Genomic DNA, 21,866 nt, shown 5'->3' on the forward strand with positions numbered 1-21,866 from the left:
GCCGCAGATATTTTTTTTTACATTTTTTTCTCAAATTACAAAGAATAAAGTAAGGATTTCGTTTTTAGCTCATATTGGTCGTAAAATTAAAATTGCATTGATAATCAAACGTTTTTTTTCATGTTCTTTTTTCTACAAAAAAATAAAAAATCACATTTAATTCAAACGCAAATTAAATTAAATTAATGTATATTTAGACGCCTCGAAAAAAAATTTCGTGTCAATTTCGTTAAATGAAGTTTCTTTTTTATGAAAATATCTCGGACTCCAATTTTAAATGGACCGTATCGCTTGATTATTATTTTTCACATTTAAAAAAATCCCTTAATAAATAAATTTATCAGAGTACTTTTAATTTCATAAGCAATATTAGCTAGAAGCGAAATCCTTACTTTATTCTTTGTAATTTGAGAAAAAAATGTAAAAAAAAATATCTGCGGCCAGGGATTGAACCAAGGCCCGACCGCTCGACGCAAAAGACGAAGCCGAGCGCTTGACCACTCGACCACGAAGACTTTGGTAACTAAGGGACTAAATGTTGGTTATACATTACAGGCTTAGGTTGCTCGCCGCGCCCCCTTGAAGTTGGTTTTGGTATCATATGAGCCAGCCTCAATTTTTAGTTAAGCTCTGGGCTTCTATACGTGTCTATCTTCTTTGCCCGTACTTTACTTTATACACAACAATATCTATATGTCGTGTATCCTGTGCGTGTAACTTGCACGTACACACAGCGAGCGCGATTTTATGTGCCTTTCTGCTGCCTCGCAGCCACTCGCAGGGTGTGTCCTTGTTGCACTCGTTGGCTTTTTGCAACTTTTACGGAAATTTCCTATGCGGCAATGTCCCCCTCGAGCTCTTTCTCTCTCGTGTATAGCTCGTCGCGCAGCTGCAGCCTGACAGATTTTTGTATTTATGTTTTGCCTTTTTTTTCTGCTATAACGCAAACTCTGATCGACTCCGCTTTCGAAAGCTCCTCGATCAACTCTGGAGGGGGAAAGTAACTCCGAGGACTTTTAATTCCCTTTAACGAAATACGCACCCCGACGCGAGCGACGATATTTTTCCCTACGCACAATCGAGCGTCAATCGCGCGAGCTCGTTCCGAGTATCGGAGGTCATCTCTCATTTTATTTTTATTCGAAACAACAATGCTATATTTTTCACTCCAGCCTTCCCCCATAAAGTCTAATAGCCGACGTTCCATCGTCCGGATTCCGAAAGAAATGAATATTCATCGGTACCATCCAGTGAACATTATTTCGATTGGATCGATGCTGAAAGTACACTCGAACACGAAATATTATAACAGTACATACGTAGCGGAGCGATATTTAAAGTCGTTCTCGCTTCTGTCTTGGCGTCCCGATATATGCCTAAATAAGGAGTTTGGAAGGGAGAAGTTCATGCGTGGTTGTCTGAATACAAATGACCCGAAGCCCCTTTCCACCCACGCGATGTAATATCTAATAACTTCGAGGGAGCACACACGCGTGTTGTGCTTGTCGCCTTTGCGCGGCTTGTGTCGTGTACGCCTGTACATAATGCGAGAGCTGCTCACTGGGAATATTTGCGTCATTATAATATTGTTAAACACCACGCGAGGCCGATAATGATGATGAGGATAAGGATTGGCCGAGCCCAAGGTTAGAGCGAAGCGACAATTTCGCAATGATGCATCGTTTCATAGTAATATTTTTCAAAGTAAAAAACTTTTATTTAATTTTTCTTTTTTTGTAAAAAATAAAAAGATACGATGAGGAGGGAAAAATATTTACTCGAATAGCTAACCTCATATTTTTCCCCTTTACATAGAATCGATCGAAATAAAAGGACGGAAATTAATCACTATCTTGATGCGCAATTTTGAAAATTAAAATTAACAAAACGATGGCGCAAAATTAAATAAAGTAAATGAATAGATATAAAGTACAATCTTCTAATACTACGCTATGAATATACAAATATATACTAATCTAAACGTTGATTTTTATTATAAAACTAACTACGTTACAACCTGGATAAAATGGACGGACGAACATATTTCTTCGCAGATTCTCAGTTTTGAGATTCTCAGTTTTACCTTATAAACTAGTGTTACATTATACATTTAATCATATTATTTGAGGATTATGATCGGTGTCTTGTAGACATACAATACATTTTTTTTCAAAAACTATTGAAAAAATAACGCCTATTAGCATAGCAATTTCATATTACAACAGTTAAAGTTTTCTTGTTATCAAAATATTACAATAAAATTTAATCACAACGATTTACCATAATAATATTTGCATTCATTGGTTTTGCTATTGATTATTTAACAAGTTTCAAATTAATCAAGCTATACTCCTTCTATTATTATTTAATATTTCTTAGACATCATGCATTCTAAAACATTGTATCGTTTTTTACTATATATATTACAATTAAAATCCAATGAATATTGCATCATTTCAATTTGTATACTTATCATTTTTTATGTAAAAATAGGTCTTTGCGTTAAAGTCAGATATAATTTTGCACATTTCTTCGAAATTTTAAACTTGTGAAATAGTAACTTTTTGGTAAGGTACTACGGTGTGTAGGTATATATTTTTATTTTAGAATTTTTGATTTTGCAAGTGTTTTCATTGCTTTGGTCGATTGGACAAGGCTTTTTCGTAATATCTCTTTTAGAATTATTGATTTTCTAATTGTGCAGTATTTTTCAATTTAAATAGTTTTTCATTGTTTTTACAATTATATAGCTACTTTTTTGCAAACGTTACTTTTCCGGAAAAATGTATAATATTAGGCTTTAATTTTACTACATTACAATAGTTATTATCATTAATCAACTTGTAAAAAGTTCTGAAATTGAATTTTATCTGGAAGGACTGTTATATTTTTAGATCGAAGTATTTCGACAGGCAGTTTTACTTTGAAAATCGAGATTGCTATAAATATTATAATATCGCTTCAAACAAATCTGAACTGTCTTACGAACACAAGACTTACAATAAGCAAAATTACGTCCATGGCTTTTTTATAAGCAGCGTTACGTCCATAATCATAATCGTCGCCCATTCTGAAAGTATGCGCCGGACTTGACATTCGACCGTCTCCACCATTGCTGTAGGCCAAAACACGTAGTCTATACTCTTTTCCAGGTGTTAAATGGTCAATTATTTGATCGATTGAGCCTACTGGAGCAAGTGTATCGATGGCCGTGCTCATATCTTGATCCGATTCCCAGACGCGAATCTTGAAGCCAATGACTGGCTCCTCATCATTGATATTTTGTACATAACGCCACGTTACGCGAATCGTTTTTGGATTGAGGGGTCTAATAAAGACTGACGATGGTGGGTTTTGAGGTGCTTTACGGTACGTACGCTCGAGATAACGTTCACTTTCAGGTCCTTCACCAGCCGAGTTATAAGCCATTACCTATCGAATCAGAGAAAAAATTAATGAATCGTATAGAATAAGTTTTTTCAGTACATTTATTTATACACTTACCTTCACATAATAATATGTATTTGGTTGTAAACCAACAACTAGAGACCATGGTCGGGTACTACGAGATAGATAATATACTGCGTCCTCCTCCCGATTTGTTTCCTTCCAATATTTGATACGATGACCGATGAGTTTACCATGTACACGTTCGCGAGTTTGCTCGATAGGATTCCAAGTTACATTTAAAGCAGTACTGTTGTATGATACAGCAGACACGTATTGTGGTGCAACCTGATTGAAATATCAAACATTATAAAAAGTGATTCATTAAATATTTATTATTATAACCGAAAACTTACCTGTGGCATATCTTCAGCGCTGTAAATAGTTACAATTTCAGATTTAGGGCCGTAACCGATAGCATTAGCAGCTTGGACTTGAACTTCATATTCAGTATAAAAATATGCTTGTTGAATTGTTACAACAGCCATATTGGTGTTACCAAATTCTTTCAATACTAGAGATTGGAATTCAGTTTCTCCTACCTTACGACGCCAGAATACTTTGTAAAAAATACCCGGGCCGTAATGATCAGAGTTGGGTAGAGGATCCCACTTTATAGTAAGATCTCCAATCTTGCCTATTAAAAAATTGAAAAATTATTTCATAAAAATATTATGATTGTCATCATAGAAAAATCATTAATTTTGTGAAAACTAACCCCCGCCACCACGAATATTAGATGGAGCTTTTTGAGGTTTGTCAGGTGGTGTACTATATTGAGGTGATGACATCGATGGAGGCCCGTAACCGAGCTCATTTCCAGCTTGTACGCGGAACTCGTAAATCGTAAATGGCTTGAGAACATTTTCAAGATATACTTGCTTACGACCATTGTACCTATCGATTTCTATGAAGTTTGTATAATCTATAGAAAAAAATACATATGTAATTTAAAATGTTACAATTTTGCCATTATAAAATGAAATATAGGCTTACTTTCTGTTAAATTGAACCAAGTCTGATTCCAGTTTGATTTGGCACTGATGCAGTACTTATTGATTGGTTTGCCATGATAAGCACCGTCAGTCCAAGAAAGCGTGACCGAAGTTCTGACTACATTGACCACTTGCACACCACCAGGTGGTCCAGGTGGACCCCGAATCGTTACAGTTGTACGAGACGAAATATTGCCTACAGCACTCGTCACGATGCATTCGTAAACGCCAGCCTCTGCAAGGGTAGCATTGATGATATCCAAGACTCCACCATCGATGACAATGTGCGGATTAGCTTCGAGATCTTTGTCCCTTATGAGCATATCATTGTGCAACCAAAGGTAGGCCATGTCAAGCATTTCATCCGTTTCGGCTTGGCAACGCAAAGTCTGATTCCAGTTAACAGCGGTAGGGATGTTCTGTGGTAAAGATTCAATGAATCTTGGACCGTCTAATTTAAAATTTATATTGGTTAATAAAAATAATTTCCACAGTAATTATGTATTTAAAATTTTAAAACTTACTTAAAACAATTAGACGTCCACGAGACTCATCATTGCCATACTGGTTTGATGCTTGACAGTAGTAAGTACCCTCATCATCTCGTGAAACCGGACTAATCATGAGAGTACCAGTATCGAGAATGCGTCTACGTCCACCACTACCGATAACGTTGCCATCTTTTTTCCATGTAAATTTGGGTTTTGGCGCTGCTTCTGGATTACATCGCATTGTTACATTGCCGCCTTCAGCAGCAAAAGTTTCCGGCTCCAGTGGGAATTTTTTAAATGATGGTTTTAAAGCTGTAATTAAAAATTTTAGTTTAAATGTTTGCCATACTTGAAATGCTTACGTTAATAAAACTCTTTACTTACACAAAACTCGGAGTTGAGCAGATGAGTACCTGGTCTTGAGTTGATTTTTAGCTTCACACTGGTACATTGCCTCATCTTTCTCTGGATCTAAGCTCTTGATCTTTAAGACATTGTCTTGTATTATGTACCTGTCTCTGTCTTCAGGTGGCATATTGAGATAATCAATTATTTCGCCATTTCTGTACCAAGTATAACTGACATCTGGAATACCAAAAGCTTCGCAAATCCACGTTAAATCACCGTGATTATCCACATGTTTGTCGACCAATGGTACAGTGAAGTTTGGAGCAGCTTGAATAGATAAGTAAACGGAATTTTTTATTGAAATCTTCTCGTTACGAGCACGGCAAACATATTCGCCTTGATCTTCAATGCGAGCACGCGGGATTATCAAAACACGATTGTGATTTGTTGTGTATGCCCCTCGAGGTAAATCTGATCCCAATCGCGTCCAATTGTAAGAAGGTACGGGGCTGTAACGGATTAAATTTATAAATTTCAGCTGTAAATGTTGAACAATCAATGAATGCTTCAAAATAACACTTACAATCCAAAAGCAATGCACTCCATTCTAACTTGATCACCAACGATAGGTGCTTCCGGGAAAATTTTTGGGAAGTTATTGGGAAACTTCAAATTTTGTGGCGTCACTGAAAAATAAATTTAACAGCTATAATATGCAGTTGATGAATAAAAATAAATTAACAGTACTTACAATGAGGGCTAACGTAAAGCGGAAAGAAAGGACCATTACGTCCGGTATCGGAAGCAGTACTTTGCACATTACATGAATAATTAGCTTGATCAATTTTTTCTAATGCAGAAAAATACAGAGCACCATCATTTGAAACAAAAAGTCTCTCGTTGTCATCGTCTACAAAGTAAGGAAATGCTTCTCTGGCCCAATAATATTTGACACCAGGGAAATGCTGTGGAGGGTCACAGTAAATAGCTTTACCCCAATGTTCATCACCACGTTCTTCGGGTCTTTTCAAATTAAATTCAAGTATGTATCCAAATGATAGCTCAACACTTTCAGATCTAATTGTTCCATATTTATTAGTAGCTTTACAGTGATAGCTACCTCTGTCTTCAGTTTGATTTGGACTAAAAATGATAAGGGTACCACCGCTAACTGTATATCTATCATTCGCTAGAGGATCTATTTTTGTGGCAATTACTTTGTCATTATGATAATCTTCTTTGAACCATTCATAAGTTGGAGCTGGATAACCACCAGCAAGGCAACCCATTGTTACATCATCAGAAACAACTCTCTTGGTTACATCGAACACTTTGTTAACTGGTTGTTTAATAAAATAAGGACCTCTTGGAATTTTTAGAGGGTCATTCACTTCAATACCATATTGATAATCACGATTGTCATCTAGAAGATATGCTAAATTTGATGTAGGTGCTTCGCAGATATAATAATGAGGCTCATGACCAGAAACTTTTTCCAACCCCCAGCGTTTAACTAATTCACTATATCCATAAACCAGATAATCTCTACCATAAACATTATATTCATTCTGATCTGGTAAAAATGAATTCTCCATATTTATTAATTGAGTGCCATCATCATTGGTCCAATAAGTGCCTTGCATTCTCACACCAGTATACCATTTTCTATGTTGTGGATCTTGTTGAAGCAATTCTCTTAATATATGATTATGCTCATCGAGAGAATTTATAGTAAGCAGTTCACTTTGATATGCCTGACAATTTCTTCGAGCTTCTTCTCTAGATCTAAAACTCTTGATGAAGCGATAACAAGTGTCCTGGAAGGATATCCATGGTTTGGGACACCTGTGCTCGATCTCATTGTAATAATAAGTTTGAGCAGAAACTGCGTTTATGGCTACTGCAAATAGCACTAACTGTGCTGTCACAGTCATTTTGCCTGAAAAAAATACCATTATAATTGTTTAGTCATTGAGTCATCTAGCAAGTTGTGCGAAAAAAATTAGCAATTTTTAATCACAGAAATGAATTCAATTCAGCATAGAAATGAGCTCTCGAAAAATCGAATAGCGGTAACATCAACGTCTGCACAAGCTATTTAATTTAATCTCGTATCTAAGCACCTCCCATATAAAAAAATTCGAATTATCGAATTGGATCTATTTTTATCAGAAATGAGAGAAAGACATCAACAGTTGTTTATTACTCATGTCTCAAGATTGCTCGTTAGCGTGTATACAGACGCCGAGCAGTGGAGGGGAAAACACTTGTTCTCTCATCATGGGAGTGGCTGGCAAGCGATGAATCTTGCACACAGTATACGCAGCAGAAAGAATTTTTGTATTCGATTTTCCGATCGCTCATCGGCGCATGTTTCCGCCACTGAATTCGAAGAAAATGTCAAAAACTCGAAAAATGAAAGTCGAAAATCGGACTTACCTTTAATTCATGTGCAGGCTTGTTAAAGAGCGACTACAATGGTCGCGTAGCGTTGGCGTACACGTACGTTTGCGCCGCGCGAATCTTATGGATATACTGGCTAGTGGTGTGTCTCTCACTACACCCATTCAATGTCCTAACCTTTGCGATTCTTTAGCGGCAGGATTGTGCGGAGTGGTCAATTTTCTCCCACTATAATACATGCCTAGACTTACTATACACATAATGTGCGTAACGTTAATTAACGTTCGCAACGTCACACAGGTGTTTCAGACCGATTGAACTTACAATTTCACATATTTTTACAAAATTTTGATTTTAATGAGAGTCTTCATTTAAGCTGCTTTTTTATCAAAGTGATGATTTTATTTCAATACATTATTCAAATAATGGTATTTCTAATATTAGCGATTTGCGAACTATAACAAAAATTAATCGACAATTTTTAATGACATAAACTGTTAAAGAACGAATAATTTTATTTTTTACAAATCTTTGAATTAATCTCATTTTCCCGAAAAAAACCAATTACTTCAGCGCTTTTTACAATTAACAAATCAAAATTATACATTGTAGAAATTTGACAGGAGTTTCTGAATAATGACACTCACCTGTTTTGTTTGTTCATATATTATGAAAACATTTTACTGTTTTATCCATAGCTATCATACCTGATCGACTATGCTTGGTACTACTGAAATCGAATAGATGGCGCTGAAGTTGCCATATCTGCCGCGGCCGACTGCCACTGCTTGCGTCAAGTTACAACGGTCTGTTTTTGTATTGTGGAACTCGAGTGAACAATTAAGTAATTTTTAATATCCGAGTGTACCTTCGCCGTTACAATTCTACATCGACCGGGAAACCTTGAAATATTCAAGAATGTATACATTGAATATCTAAGGAATTCATTCGCGAAAGCAAAAGAAAAATCACGTTTAATAGTCATTTCGTGCGTTGCTCGACTGTTTTCAAGCGATTTCGCTCACCAAACTCAGGTCAGAACTCAGATTTCAAAAATCTAAACTATCTTTGCTGCGACTATATTCACAAAAGAGGTATCAAAAGTTACGAGTCTACGTTAACAGTTCAGTGTCTGAAAAAATCAAAATATTTTCGTCGAGGTGTAATTAATAATTAGCAAGAAAACGGAGATGATCGCATGGATGAATCCGTAACGTTGACACCGAGCTACCGGCGTTTCGAGCTCAGGACTCGGATGTAATAATTATATCCCAATTCCCTTGGGTATTCTTCGGGCGTTTTATCGTCATAGATATACGCTGATTAAAATGCAACATTTTACGAGCGCGGCGCAGCCACACGCTCAACCCCGGCAAAGAGTGAGAAGCAAACAAAATTCCCCGAAGTATGTATACGAATACTCCTGTGCAAAGCTTGCGAACTGTTTCGCGAGGCTGGAAGAGATGACGATTGTTTTCACGCTTTGTCAACGTTCGTTTTTTCTACACTGAAACGGCGAACGAGCACTAGTCACGCGACGATCAGCGCGCAGATACTCGAGCACTCTCGAGTTTCGGAACATCGATATCGAGTGTTGTCTCGTCATAATTCGAGTATAGGTCACTCGGACTGGTGGCGGGACTGTTCCCTCGTTGCGTCGTGTGCTGTACACACGATGAATCGAGTACCAAACGGTGTATACAAGGAGGATGCGATATTACCGGAGAGCCTTGAGTTTGCTCTTTTAAATACTTAAAATTTATTATGTTAGACGCATATTGTTTAAGTATTTATATGTAGTTCATCGGCTAATACATTATGAATATTAATATTACATAAATATGTATTTATGCATAAATTTTAGTTGTAAATAAACAAACCCCTTTTTTCAATCTTACTGTAGAATTTTAGATCTTTATTTCGAAATCTTACATTTAGTCATACATAGAAAAATTAATTTAAATAGCAGATGGGAAACATAGTAATTTTTCATACTTTTCACCGCAGTATTTTTTAAATAATATTCCGGTAGTTTCGGAACATATTTTCTTGGAAAAAATTGACAGATCTTCGTTCACTCTCCGCACCACGTACGCATAGTAGTGCGAATCAAAATCTTTTTCCTCGTAAGTTTCCATAGTAAAATAACATTTTTTATTGATTCTTACGATATTTATGATTTTACCAAATAATTTATTATGCTGTTGTATATTAATTGGTAAAAACATTCCTACTTCATAGTTAATGCCTTCTAACTCAATTTTTAGCATATTGAAGCAATCTTCTCTATCTGATTCATTTTCTATAAAAATCTGATTATTTATGATTTGGCACAGACGCAATTGCTCTTTTACTCCAATTGTGTACAACAGATTTTTTTTGCAGCTTGTAGAAGTTACTACGGATTTGATCGGTCGATGACGTGACTCGAAACGCATGGTCGAGTAATTGACACATGGTCCTAATAGTGTCAATAATCGAGGATAGTGTATTAAAAAATGATGTTTGGGCTTTAAAGGACCGAATAATTTAATGTAAAGCTCATGATGTTCTTCGATCAATGATTGCAAATAACTTTCATTATCTCGTCGAACAAAATGGCATGCTAAAATATCAAAAATTCGGCGAAGTAAAATAAATAATTGCCAATGCTCATCTTCCTCTTCCACGAAATGTCCAATAAATAAAGGTAAGTATCGTGTGAGGCATGAAATTTCGGAAGCGGACATTTTTAAATTGAACCGTTGTTTTAGATGATTCTCTTTTATTGGTGGTGGTTTGTTACAACCAGTGTGTTTATATTCAAAACATTCTATTTGTTCATTGAGGTCGTTCAATTTAAAAATTTTTTTATCGAAGATAAAAACTTTTAAAATTTGATGTATATCATAAGAGCACACGCCCTCCAAGAAATCGTGCAAAATGTCTATGCTTGTATTTTCCGTGATGTGAAAGTTTTGAATTTCGTGGAAAATACAAGCTTCTCTTATTCCGGATTCATTGACATTTTTTATTTTAGCGTCTAAATCATAATCATCACGTTTTCGAATTTTTGATTTTACTTCAATAGTTGCGAGGCTAGCTTCTTCATTAGTGAGTTTACAAATTCTGCAGTAAAAATCGGTTGTGAATGATTTCGTAAAACCAAAAATATCATTCAAGCCTAAATTATCACCTAACACCAATAGCAATTCAAATTTAACTACGAACGATTTAGAATCAACACAGATTTTCACTCCATTTTGCCTGAGGTCATTAGCCTCATCGACCAATTTATGGAAGGTCTCCCTGTTCGAAAGCTTTTTCTGCTGTTTAGAATGCATTAATAAGCTAAGAAAAATCGCACATAGACGAGAAGCAATACTAGGAGGTAGACACGCTATTTGAGAGTAGACCGCTGACATTTTATTTTTACCTGCACAGCTGCCCAGTGCATTTCCGCATTCACATTCATCAAAATAAATGAAATATGGAATCACAATATCTTGACAATGTTTTGGGATATATTTTTGCCTGAATAAATCAGCTTGAATAATATTTTTTATAATAAGGGGATTATTTTCCTCAAGTAATTTGGATCTATATTCCATTATGGAATTAAAAACATTTGGAATTTCCAGAAAATGTTTTAAAGTGATCTTTAAAGGCATCACAAGAGCAAATACTGGGTCGAAACTAACATAAGTGTGATTCCCTTCCGATTTTTTTTCTAATACATTTCCTATCTCAGGAACCTGCGGATTACGATAATTGATTTTACGTAATAAATTGAATCTATTATCCTCTGTATTAAGTGGAACAAACAACGTTTTATAATCGTCAAAAACGGAATTTAACTTCATTTTAGTTCTCTCTGACAATTGTTCATTTTCTAATGCTTCTAAAATATCTGCTCGAAGAGATGGTATGAAATGATTTTGATTAAATTTATCAAAAAAATCAATCACGGTATCAACAACCGATCTAGGCAAGTTAGAATCTGCATAAATATTTAAAATAAAAATTAAAAGTTCTTTGATTAAGAAAAAAAGATCCATGATAATAAAGATTCAAAGATAGGGCTATAAATAATAACAATAGAATACAAATTTGTATTATTTTTGTATTGTATTTAACAAATACGTGATTTTTACTTAAAANACGATGACGTTTAGTTAGCAGCGCCACGGCAGTTTGAGTGTCGTATTCACGACGCTGTGTGCGGCTCACTCGTTCGCCGTTTCAGTGTACATGCTGTGCAACGTTCATCGATAGATTTTCATATCGTCGCTAAGATTATATAGCTAATCAAAGTGCAATCCCTTTTTTTTTAAACTGAAATACCCGATGAATTTTCGTTCGTTCATCGATACTTTACGAGTTTTTATTATGAAAAAAGTTAATGATGCTTATTACGATCACGAGTCATCCGTGGGGAAATCGATTTAATGCGCGTGTAAATTTTTTCTCATAAATAAATATTTTTCGAGAAATTTTTCCCAAATTAAAAAAATGTGCAGACGAAGTTCGCTATAAGCCTTTTTTCATTTTGAATTTTAGGAATTATTTTTAAAATGTTTTCAAACGTGTCGATTCATTGAAGTATGAAATGATCTTTAATACCTTTAGAGCTGCTGTGAATGAACTCCCGACTTTATTCCTCGTTGAAACTTCTAAACAGCTTATGGTCGTGTCGATAACAATGTTGAACCAGACATTTTTCTCTAAAATTGTTCAAAAAATGATTTTAATGGACAATTTTAAAATTGCATATTTTTAAATCGACATAATTCGTTAATAAGAGTAGTTAAACTGCGACAAACACATTTGAACGTAATGTTACAGACATAATTTTCCTGTAATAGAAAATCCTTCTTAAGGACTAATATATTTAAATAATTATTATAATCATTTTTGTTCGTTATTTTTTTTTTGGAATCTATAAATATTTAAGGTCTTTCGTGATCCAGAAACAGATGGCTCATGAAAATCCGTATCCCATTATTTACCATAATTTCCTACTATCACGGAGAAATTCATGTTGTATCATTTGGTGAAGGTGGCATTTGTCATTTTAGGGGAGTTCATGAAAGATCTGAATTTTCTGCGATAAATATCTCTTAGAGCTCATATCTTTGCTTAAGTCGAGAAAAGTGCAACTTTGGCGGTGAAGAAGCTTCCCTCTAGCCGCGCATAAATACATCGCGTAGAGTCACGAAAAGTTGCGTAAATTATACCACGGCGAAAGCTGAAATTCTCCTCCTTCGCGCGTCTACTATAATATCCCGCGCTATAACGTTATTTCATAAAAGTATCCCTATAAATTCTTAAGTTTGCCTTATTTAACGTCCTCACTACGAATATCTTACTTATCCGCGGGTAGCAAGCCTTTAAAAGCTTTCCACTCGTATTTATGGAGATTAATTGTTTTCTCGCTAGTCGCGATAGACACCTTTGATAGACGACAGTGACAATTTATCATTAAAGCTACTTTATACAGTATTTTTCATATATGAGAATTTTTAAAACTATAGTCTTATATATCGTTTATTCGAGTCTTTTATTTTTTCTTTGCATGTTCTGGTGTTATTCTACACTCATACAAGTTGAATGTGCCTGTTTTCAATGGCGTTTCAATGGGTTTTCAATTAATTATGAGAGCCTCTCGCTAATTTTGAATAAACGTAGAAAACTTTTTATAGTTAAATTATTAAATCGAGTCCAAATTTTTTGTGGTAAAAACTTATTGTTGTTTTCGATCAAGTCTCTCTGAGCTAAAATAATCAATATTTAGCAAGTTCATCAAAATCGTTCACTCGTGTTTAATTTATTAATTTAGTTTTGCATATCTAAACGTGAGGGTTATCAAAAATCCAGTAGCCAAGTAAATGCTCGCCCCATTCATAGTTCCAATCAAGACGTGAAAAAAATATTCGGTTAATCGTGACATTAACCAAAAAATAAGAGTAGTAAATAGCAGTCGTCTGGTAGAAAAATAAATAAAGCACTAATTACGACAGAGAACGAAAGGTGTAATAATAGAGCACAATATTCCAAAGTCATATTGGTAACATTTTTTTTTTTAATTTTAGAAAAAGATACATATCTACATATCTACATATACATATCTACATTACGTATCTGTACATATTGACAATTGTCAATCATTATTTCTTCTCGAAATTATGTCATGCGTGATCTTTGCGACCTTCGTGGACTGACTTTCCTGTGGTGTTTGAGTAAATGCTGTTTCAGTCCAAATTTTATTTTGCACCTATTGCATGCGTAATCTTTGCGACATTGTTGATTTGTTTTTTTGGTGCCTTCTCCAAATGCTTTGTCGCAAATTTCACATACGCAATCTTTGCGACTTTCGTGGATTGTCTTTTGATACTTCAACAATTCAATTTTTAGTGCAAATTTCTTCTCACACCTATCGCATGCGAAATCTTTCCGACCTTCATGAACTGTAATTTGGTGCCTGATCAAACCGCTTAGAAACCCAAAATTTTTTTTGCAATTTTCACATGGGTAATTTTTGTGCCCTTCGTGCACTGTCTTTTGGTGCTTCAACAAATCTGATTTTTTTCCAAATTTTCTCTTGCAATTTTTGCATGCGTAATCTTTCTGATATTCATGAACTGTTTTTAGGTGTATAAGTAAAGTCGACTTTTTTCCAAATTTCTTTTCACACATATCGCATACGAAATCTTTGCGACCTTCGTGTACTGTCTTTTGGTGCTGGAGCAAATGATGTTGATATCCAAATTTCCTTTTGCACTTGTCGCATGGGTAATCTTTACGTCCATCATGGACCATATTTGGTGCTTCAACAAACCTGATTTTTTTCCAAACTTCTTCTCGCATTTGTCGCATGCAAAATCTGTGTGACCCTCGTGAACTGTTTTTATGTGCAAGAGCAAATTATATTTATTTCCAAACATCTTCGAGCATTTTTGACACAAGTAATTTTCGAAGACTTTCAAGGGAAAATCGTTCCGACCTTCGTGCACTGTCCTTTGGTGTTTCGATAAGTGTGATTTTTTTCCAAATTTCTTTTCACTTTTTTCGCATGCATAATCTTTGCAACCTTTGTGGACTGTCCTTTGGTGCTTTAACAAATTTGATTTTTTTCCAAATTTCTTCTAGAAATTTTCACATAAGTAATCTTCAAAGACTTTCGAGGCAAAATCTTTCCGACCTTCGTGTACTGTCTTCAGGTGGAAGAGCAAAAGTGATTTTTTTATAAATACCTCCTCGCACTTGTCGCATGCGAAATTTTGGCGACCCTCGTGGACTGTCTTTATGTGTAGGAGTAAACTCGGTTTATTTCCAAATCTTTTAGCGCACTTTTCACACAAGTAATCTTTGAAAACTTCGTGGAATATTCTTTTGTGCATGATTAAATTTGATTTACTTTCAAATCTTCGCTTGCACTTGTTACACGAGTAATCTCCGCGATTTTTGTGTAATAATTTTTTATGCGTAATTAAACTTGAATTTTTCATAAATTTCTTCTCACACTCATCGCAGGCAAAATCTTTGCGGATTTTGTGCACTGATATTTGATGTCTACTCAAATAACTTCGGAACTCAAATTTCTTTTTTAACACTGCGTGCGCGGAACACGGGTTTTCTGACGCTTTAAGGTTAGAAAACTCGTGTTTCGCGCACGCAATGTTAAAAAATATCGTTTGCAACTAGTCCGCGAGGAAGTTGACTCACCTAGGAGTCTTTGCACCCTCGCTACGCTCGGGTGTAAACAACTCCTGGATGAGTCAACTGCTTCGCGCACTTGTTTCAAAATATACTATTCGCACTTGTCACATGCAAAATCTTTTTGTTCATTGGGAAGTGTTTCGGTGTGTTTTCATGTCTGATTCTGGTGTAAATGCCTCATGAAAAATATCACAAAATCGTTGTTTGTCGTCTTTAATAAGAATGTCGAGTTTCCTTGAATTCTTTTCCAAGATAACTTCTTCCGATTTTTTCTTATTATTACCCATTTTTTTGCCTTAATTAAACGATGGATCCTTTTATTTGGTGCTACGGAAATTGAACGAGTAAAATATGTCAGTTGGTCTTTGTGACTTGTTCCATTGGGAGAGACAACACTAAAACTAATTTGTTTTTACTATAAAAATTATTAGCGTTCGAGGGACGATGTCAAAGTCGTTTATGATTATATTTTTCGCACCGATTTATTTGTTAATTCATTGTTCTTAAAACATTCGAAACAATTATAAATTCTAACTTAGTGATGATTCCCTTGCGGAAATTTTCGTTCTTCCAAAAATTCTTACTTATACTTATCTTACTTATACTTTCAAAAAGACTCCGGACATATAACACTGAGTTTACACAAAAAACATTAAGTAAATAGATTCTTATACACATGTATAATAAAAAATGTTACCATTATTCCGAAAATTGGCCGTCCCACGCCACGGTTTGATTGGTGTGCTCCTTAAACTACCACTGATTGTTTTCGTACATATAAAAAAACTTTTCGAACTGGTCATTGAAAAAAATTACGCATAACATTAAGTATTCGATTTCACTGAAAATCGATCATATGTAAAAGGTAGTATAATTTTACTATTGATAAAATTGTATGTAATGAAACCCCGCTAAAACAAATCTCAAGGGTCTGTTCTCGCTTCTAGCCAGCTGCTTTTCGTTGATTTAATCCATTTATTCACATAAATATTATACGTTAAAAATTATGTAAAAATTGTCTGTTCTTTTAAATTAAATTTTTGAGATTCTTTTATGCAGTTAGCTTTTTCACAAACAAAAAAAAATATTTGTTATTATATTTTTTTACATTCCCACATTTTTTTAACATTAATATCATCTATGTCATAATCAGATAATTATACATCATTTCAAAACATGATTGCTAGAATGAGAAATGAAAATTCAACATCTTTAGACAGTGTTACAAGTGTGTCTATTTTTTCAAAATAATTAACTATAGATCCAGAATGATATCACCAAAAAAAGCAAACAAGAAATGAATAATTAATATCATTGCCCAGCGATTGTTACATTTTTATTAATAAAACTCTTTTATAGCTTATTTCAATGAGGGTGTTAAATTTCAGTTTCTAGACTTGATTTGCACTTAAATCTTTCCTATAACTTTTAAATCTCGAAATCCACTTTTTAATTCTCTTGGTGCTTACACCTAGTTAATTCTTTTGAAGAATAGATAACACTGGATAAAGCTCTCAAATATTCATTCTTTATTTCAACCATCATGGTTTCGTATTTACTGATTTGAAGAATGAATCTTGAAGCTATCTTTATGATTGATGTTGGAAGGTAATTGTAATTGCGTGTATGTGCATTACACCAAGCATTCAATATTGCTTTGAAGGCTTCTGTTTCGGTTTATTTAGCTCTCCTGCATCTTTTTTGGTGTACACGCATACATGCACTTTACAGCCGAGCAAAATTCTAACGCCTGTACGGTACGCATTTACGTGTACGACAAGGATCGCTCGACTAGGTAAAAATTGCTCGCTCGTGCGGTAAGCCTTGCCGATAGGATGGTCGTTTAGCCGCAAAAATACATATTACGCACGTGCTTATACATGGCATGTCAAGTATACGTATGCGTCATAGCAGTGTGGTGCATCTCTCTTTTACTCTCGCGCCCACCACGTGTGCGAAGGCGCGTGTGCATTTATAAATCGAGAAAAGAGTTTTTTTTTGTCACCACAGGTCTCAAGGGGCTGTAACCTCCTTTTTTATTTTTAAGTAGCCTACGTGCCCAAGAGTACGATTCTCGTGCGAGTGCGAGGTATTAGGACGGAAAAGCCGCATGTTGCTGAGGGCGAGATTCACTCGAATTATTAGTTTACGGACGCGTTGTTATTGCTCTTTCGAGCGACTGGGCCCGATGAAAGAATACTTGTAATTATCAACTGAGGTTCGCAACGAAGCTGTTCGCGCCCGCCTCCGTTTGTGCTTTTTTCTTTTTGTGAATATGCGTGATAACACGAAGAGCTACAAGTCTGCAGCTTTCATCCTCTTTGAGGGTCTATGCGTGTGAATAAATATTTCGAAATTTTTATAAAACGATAATTTACGTAATACTGACAAATGGAATTGTGTAAAAAAGTTTTATTCAAAGACGTTATTGATGTTTCATCTTAAATTATTAATTGATTCAATATTTTATGGACACCACAAGAAACAGTTATAATTTCACAAATAAACTTTAAGTTATTGTTTGTTACACGTGAAGTGTTTATTAAAATTATTAATTTTTTTCAAAAAAAAAAAAAACAGAATCTATTTTATACTTCATATATAAAGTATTTTTCCGTACAGTTGGTCATTTCCAAAAAAATTTAAAAGCTCGCTCATATTCTTTATGGCTATGTCCTCAGTTTTTGTTATGTTTATAAGAACTTCAATGTTTTAATGATTTCAGGACGATTTTACCGAACACTTGTGTTCAATATGAGGCATTTTACTGCACACCAGTGTCAAAATAGTATATTTTTTAACAAGTGCGCGAAGCAGTTGACTCATCCAGGAGTTGTTTTCACCCGAGCGTAGCACATTTTTTAATGCGCGAAATGCGTTTTTGGACACTGGTGTGCGGTAAAATTCCTCGTTTAAAATGAAAGCATTTTTCGCTTACTAATAAAATTTTGTATGCATCACGTGCCCAGCTTTTGTGCACAGTGTGCGCAAAAACGCCTTTTGAGCACTTGTTACATAATAGTTATTTATGTAACAAGTGCCCAAAAAGCTGGGCACGTGTTGCATACAAAATTTTAAGCAATAGTAGGCGAAAAAAACGTTCATTTAAATAAGGCGTTTTACCGCACACCCGTGTCAAAAAACGCTTTTTGCGCACTAAAAAATGTGCGAAAAAAGACATTTTTCGGCATACCATTGCATAAATAACTATTATTCATATAGGAATTCACAAGTCACCATGGACCTACTTATGGAGACGAAGTTACTATTGACTCGTGAGTTTCAGTGTGGATCCTTTATTCATAGTTATTGTGAAATTGTTGCCAACACTTTCAACAATATTCATATCAAACATAGGAGGTGAAAAGAATTCAAAAAATGAAGATTATTTGCATAATGAATTAGAAAATTCGTTTATATGATAAAAGTATTAGTATGGACTTGATAAACATTAATTTACGATGGTGAAAAATTTCATATGAGCTCATAGCCCGTTTACACCTTTTGGGTGCATGAGCTCGAAAACATGTAACAATACTGAAAAGCGAATATCTATATATCACACGAGAAATTCACGTGTCACCGCGCAAATAGCTAGAACGCAGAACGGCGCGATGTTAGTACTCTAATAATCATCATTGTATTTAGCAATCTAGCGCCGATTTTATCCTCTAATCACATCGAGAGTATGACATGCATGACCGATACAGCGCGGCTAACGCTACCGTCAATGCATGTCAGCTATCGAAACATAATAGAATCACATTAGTGAAAACAGGCCTAGCTAGCATATTCTCTCTCTCTTTTCGTAATCGGTTACACAATTACAATGCTAATTCGAAATTGTGTCCGGGCGATGCGTTAGAATGCAACAATAAGAATCTAGAGAAAAGTAGGTCCCTAATAGCGGTTTAACATTTTGTACGTTCAAATATTTATCTGCGTGCGTATCATGCGTATGCATAATGCATATGCATTTGAAGTGCATAATAATCACTATTTGATAACCTCTGAATTAATAAGACAGAAGTTGATTCAATAAGTTGCAATAATTGAGGTACGTGATTGTTACAACTTTAATTTGAAAATTGATGAATCGTTCGAAATAACACTACAAATTTTTCAATTTGCTGAAATAATTTTAATCAGATTTTTTTTTAAACTATATGTTGCATTTTTGCGTTACTCGGTATAAAATATTACGAATACAGTAAAGAAAAATGAATTCAATGGCATCTCGAATAAGAGAGGTTTAGAGATGGAAATCACAGGCAAATGGTACTGCACAGCCGGTCCAGTATTGTCGATATTTATATAAGTATGCGTGCACGGGATTTTATATTGAAAAAGCTCAAGTGCGAATGGACGGAGCGAAAAAGCTTCTTCGGTCGCTGTAAGAGAGAGAGAGAGAGAGAGAGAGAGAGAGAGAGAAAGATTTAGAGGGCGAAAGCGATTTTAATGTTCCGCCAAGTGCTTTTTACTGGCATATACTCACCTCTCGTCCACTCAGAAACGCGTGCAGACACCCTCGCGACTGATATTTTTTCTTTTTTTCTCTTTCACTATGGATATATATAAATGTATACATGCAACTACAATATCTATATACTTTATTTCGCTATATTGAAGTTCACGCGTGGACCATTCTTATAAAATATTTTTCCTTTTCGTCGACCTTTGTCGATTCTTTTTGTTGCCCTCGCTCAGTCATTCTCGTAATCTTTTCTCTCAGTCATTTCTCTTAATCTGCTCTTTTCTTCGACTCCATCCAGCATTGGCTCGTCAAAATTCCCTTCAGAAGTTTACTGAAAAATTTCATCACTCAGTATCAAAGACACATAAAAATCGAACATCTTTTATATCAGAAATTTTTTCGTAAATAATTTTCATTGTAGGTAGATTTTATTTCTTTTTAATAATCTACATTTCTGGAGATTGCGGAAGATTTATTTTTTTAATATTATAAAGATATTTGACGCATTGATATTATCTATATTTTCCGGATTATATTTCTAAATGTTAGTTTATAGGCTTGAACTACGGTACTAAATTTAAAATGATATGCGAAGTAATTGTGCGCTTGGATTCTAATGCTCTCGCCTTCACTTTTGTTTCTTTATTATACTAATCGCCTTTGACTCGTGTTGTAGCCCCTTGTTTTAGAGAAAAAGCATATATCCACAGCCATTTCATAAAGTACCATGATCACTACATTAAATGAACGAATTTTAAAAACATCTATTTTTCGATATTCGTGCATAACGCTCGCTTTACTTCGCATTCACATCGACGTCAATAATTAAGCTGAGTATATAGTGAAGTCGTGAAATGACAGTTTTGTGTACATTTCATGCATTACATAGACATGATAACTTGAAAGGTTTTGATGATGTGGAATACAAAAAATATTTGTTAATGAGACAGTTTTAGAATCACGATGTTTCGTTGGCAATGATGACTAGTATTTAGTTTGTTTTATCGTTACACTATCTTTGTCTACAAAAAATTCATCTTGAATCCTGAATGTGTATCCAACGTTTTTTTATATGAAGGTTTTGAAGAAAAATGAAGTGAAAGCTAAAAATTCAGGTAAATTACAAATTCAAAAAGCTGTGAAAATAGGGGAGTTATGTATTATAATAGACTCAATACACTAGTAGTGCCCCGTGTTTTCCGTGGGCTAAATGCCAACATATTAACGTATACCAGTGTACGCGTGGCTTTCGGCTGTTCACCTATGTGCGTTTCGACCATAGAGCTGCATTATACGAGTACGTGTGCAAGCATTGAAATTGGATTAAGGACTTGGGTTATACATTTAAGGTCGCTACTGCTGCTGCTGCTACTGGGCAGGATAGCTCGACATAATGCGGTTAAACGCGATGACCCCCTCTACAAGTATAATGCAGCGAGCCTGGACCGTCCCGCGTATGTGAACAACGCGTGCATCGTACGGTTCGATGATTCGATTGTTGAGATGCTGCGAGAAATTATAATAGGTGGTTTTTTTATGCAGACGGAGAGCAGTGTGACACGACCGGCTTGAGTTCTTGACTTCAATGCTTTGTCTCGTACGTGGTACTGATTATGAGCGATTCACGAACATGCGTAAAAAAAGGGAGAAAAAACCAAAGAAATAGACACGTCGAGTGCGATAATGAAGGATGTTGAACATTGCAATTGTGTGCGCAAATGTCATCCTATTAAATTACGAATTTATTTTATTATCATCAATGGGGAGGAAAACAGTTTTAGAAATATTAACTATACTCATGTTATATTAAGTATCGCTCACACTTACATTTGAATCACCTTTTCCTTAGAATCGCTTACATTTATACAAATTTTAGAATGAATAATACAATTTTTCAATATACATGTGTATAAGGATCTATTTACACGATGTTTTTTGTGTAAACTCGATGTTGTCCATCGGAAGTTTTTAGTACCGCTTCCAAGATGACTTTGAAAATAAAATACATAT

The 21,866-nt window shown here is 35.0% G+C and overlaps 2 protein-coding genes across 3 annotated transcripts; both read right to left on the bottom strand.

The window, feature by feature from the left end:
• Positions 1–1,712: 1,712 nt before the first annotated feature.
• On the bottom strand, positions 1,713–7,867 carry LOC106650558 (contactin). Of its 2 annotated transcripts, none has more exons than XM_014368643.2 (10): positions 7,721–7,867; positions 6,033–7,220; positions 5,865–5,967; positions 5,318–5,790; positions 4,967–5,245; positions 4,444–4,893; positions 4,166–4,372; positions 3,804–4,084; positions 3,505–3,735; positions 1,713–3,432 (listed from the first exon to the last, which is right to left on the bottom strand). In XM_014368643.2, the coding sequence occupies exons 2-10, from the start codon at positions 7,213–7,215 to the stop codon at positions 2,962–2,964; spliced, it is 3,678 nt and encodes a 1,225-aa protein (XP_014224129.1). In that variant the 5' UTR covers positions 7,216–7,220; positions 7,721–7,867; the 3' UTR covers positions 1,713–2,961. The 2 variants fall into 2 exon arrangements, with proteins under 2 accessions (XP_014224129.1, XP_014224130.1); XM_014368644.2 differs by lacking the exon at positions 7,721–7,867 and adding an exon at positions 7,302–7,332.
• Positions 7,868–9,591: 1,724 nt separating this feature from the next.
• On the bottom strand, positions 9,592–11,743 carry LOC111694374. Its single transcript, XM_023462319.1, has 2 exons — positions 9,690–11,743; positions 9,592–9,611 (listed from the first exon to the last, which is right to left on the bottom strand). The coding sequence occupies exons 1-2, from the start codon at positions 11,719–11,721 to the stop codon at positions 9,592–9,594; spliced, it is 2,052 nt and encodes a 683-aa protein (XP_023318087.1). The 5' UTR covers positions 11,722–11,743.
• Between the last annotated feature and the right edge of the window lie 10,123 nt (positions 11,744–21,866).

The sequence above is a fragment of the Trichogramma pretiosum genome, unplaced genomic scaffold (genome assembly GCF_000599845.2).
Source record: "Trichogramma pretiosum strain Unisexual culture from Peru unplaced genomic scaffold, Tpre_2.0 scaffold3, whole genome shotgun sequence".
In the NCBI taxonomy this organism is placed as follows: Eukaryota; Metazoa; Arthropoda; class Insecta; order Hymenoptera; family Trichogrammatidae; genus Trichogramma; species Trichogramma pretiosum.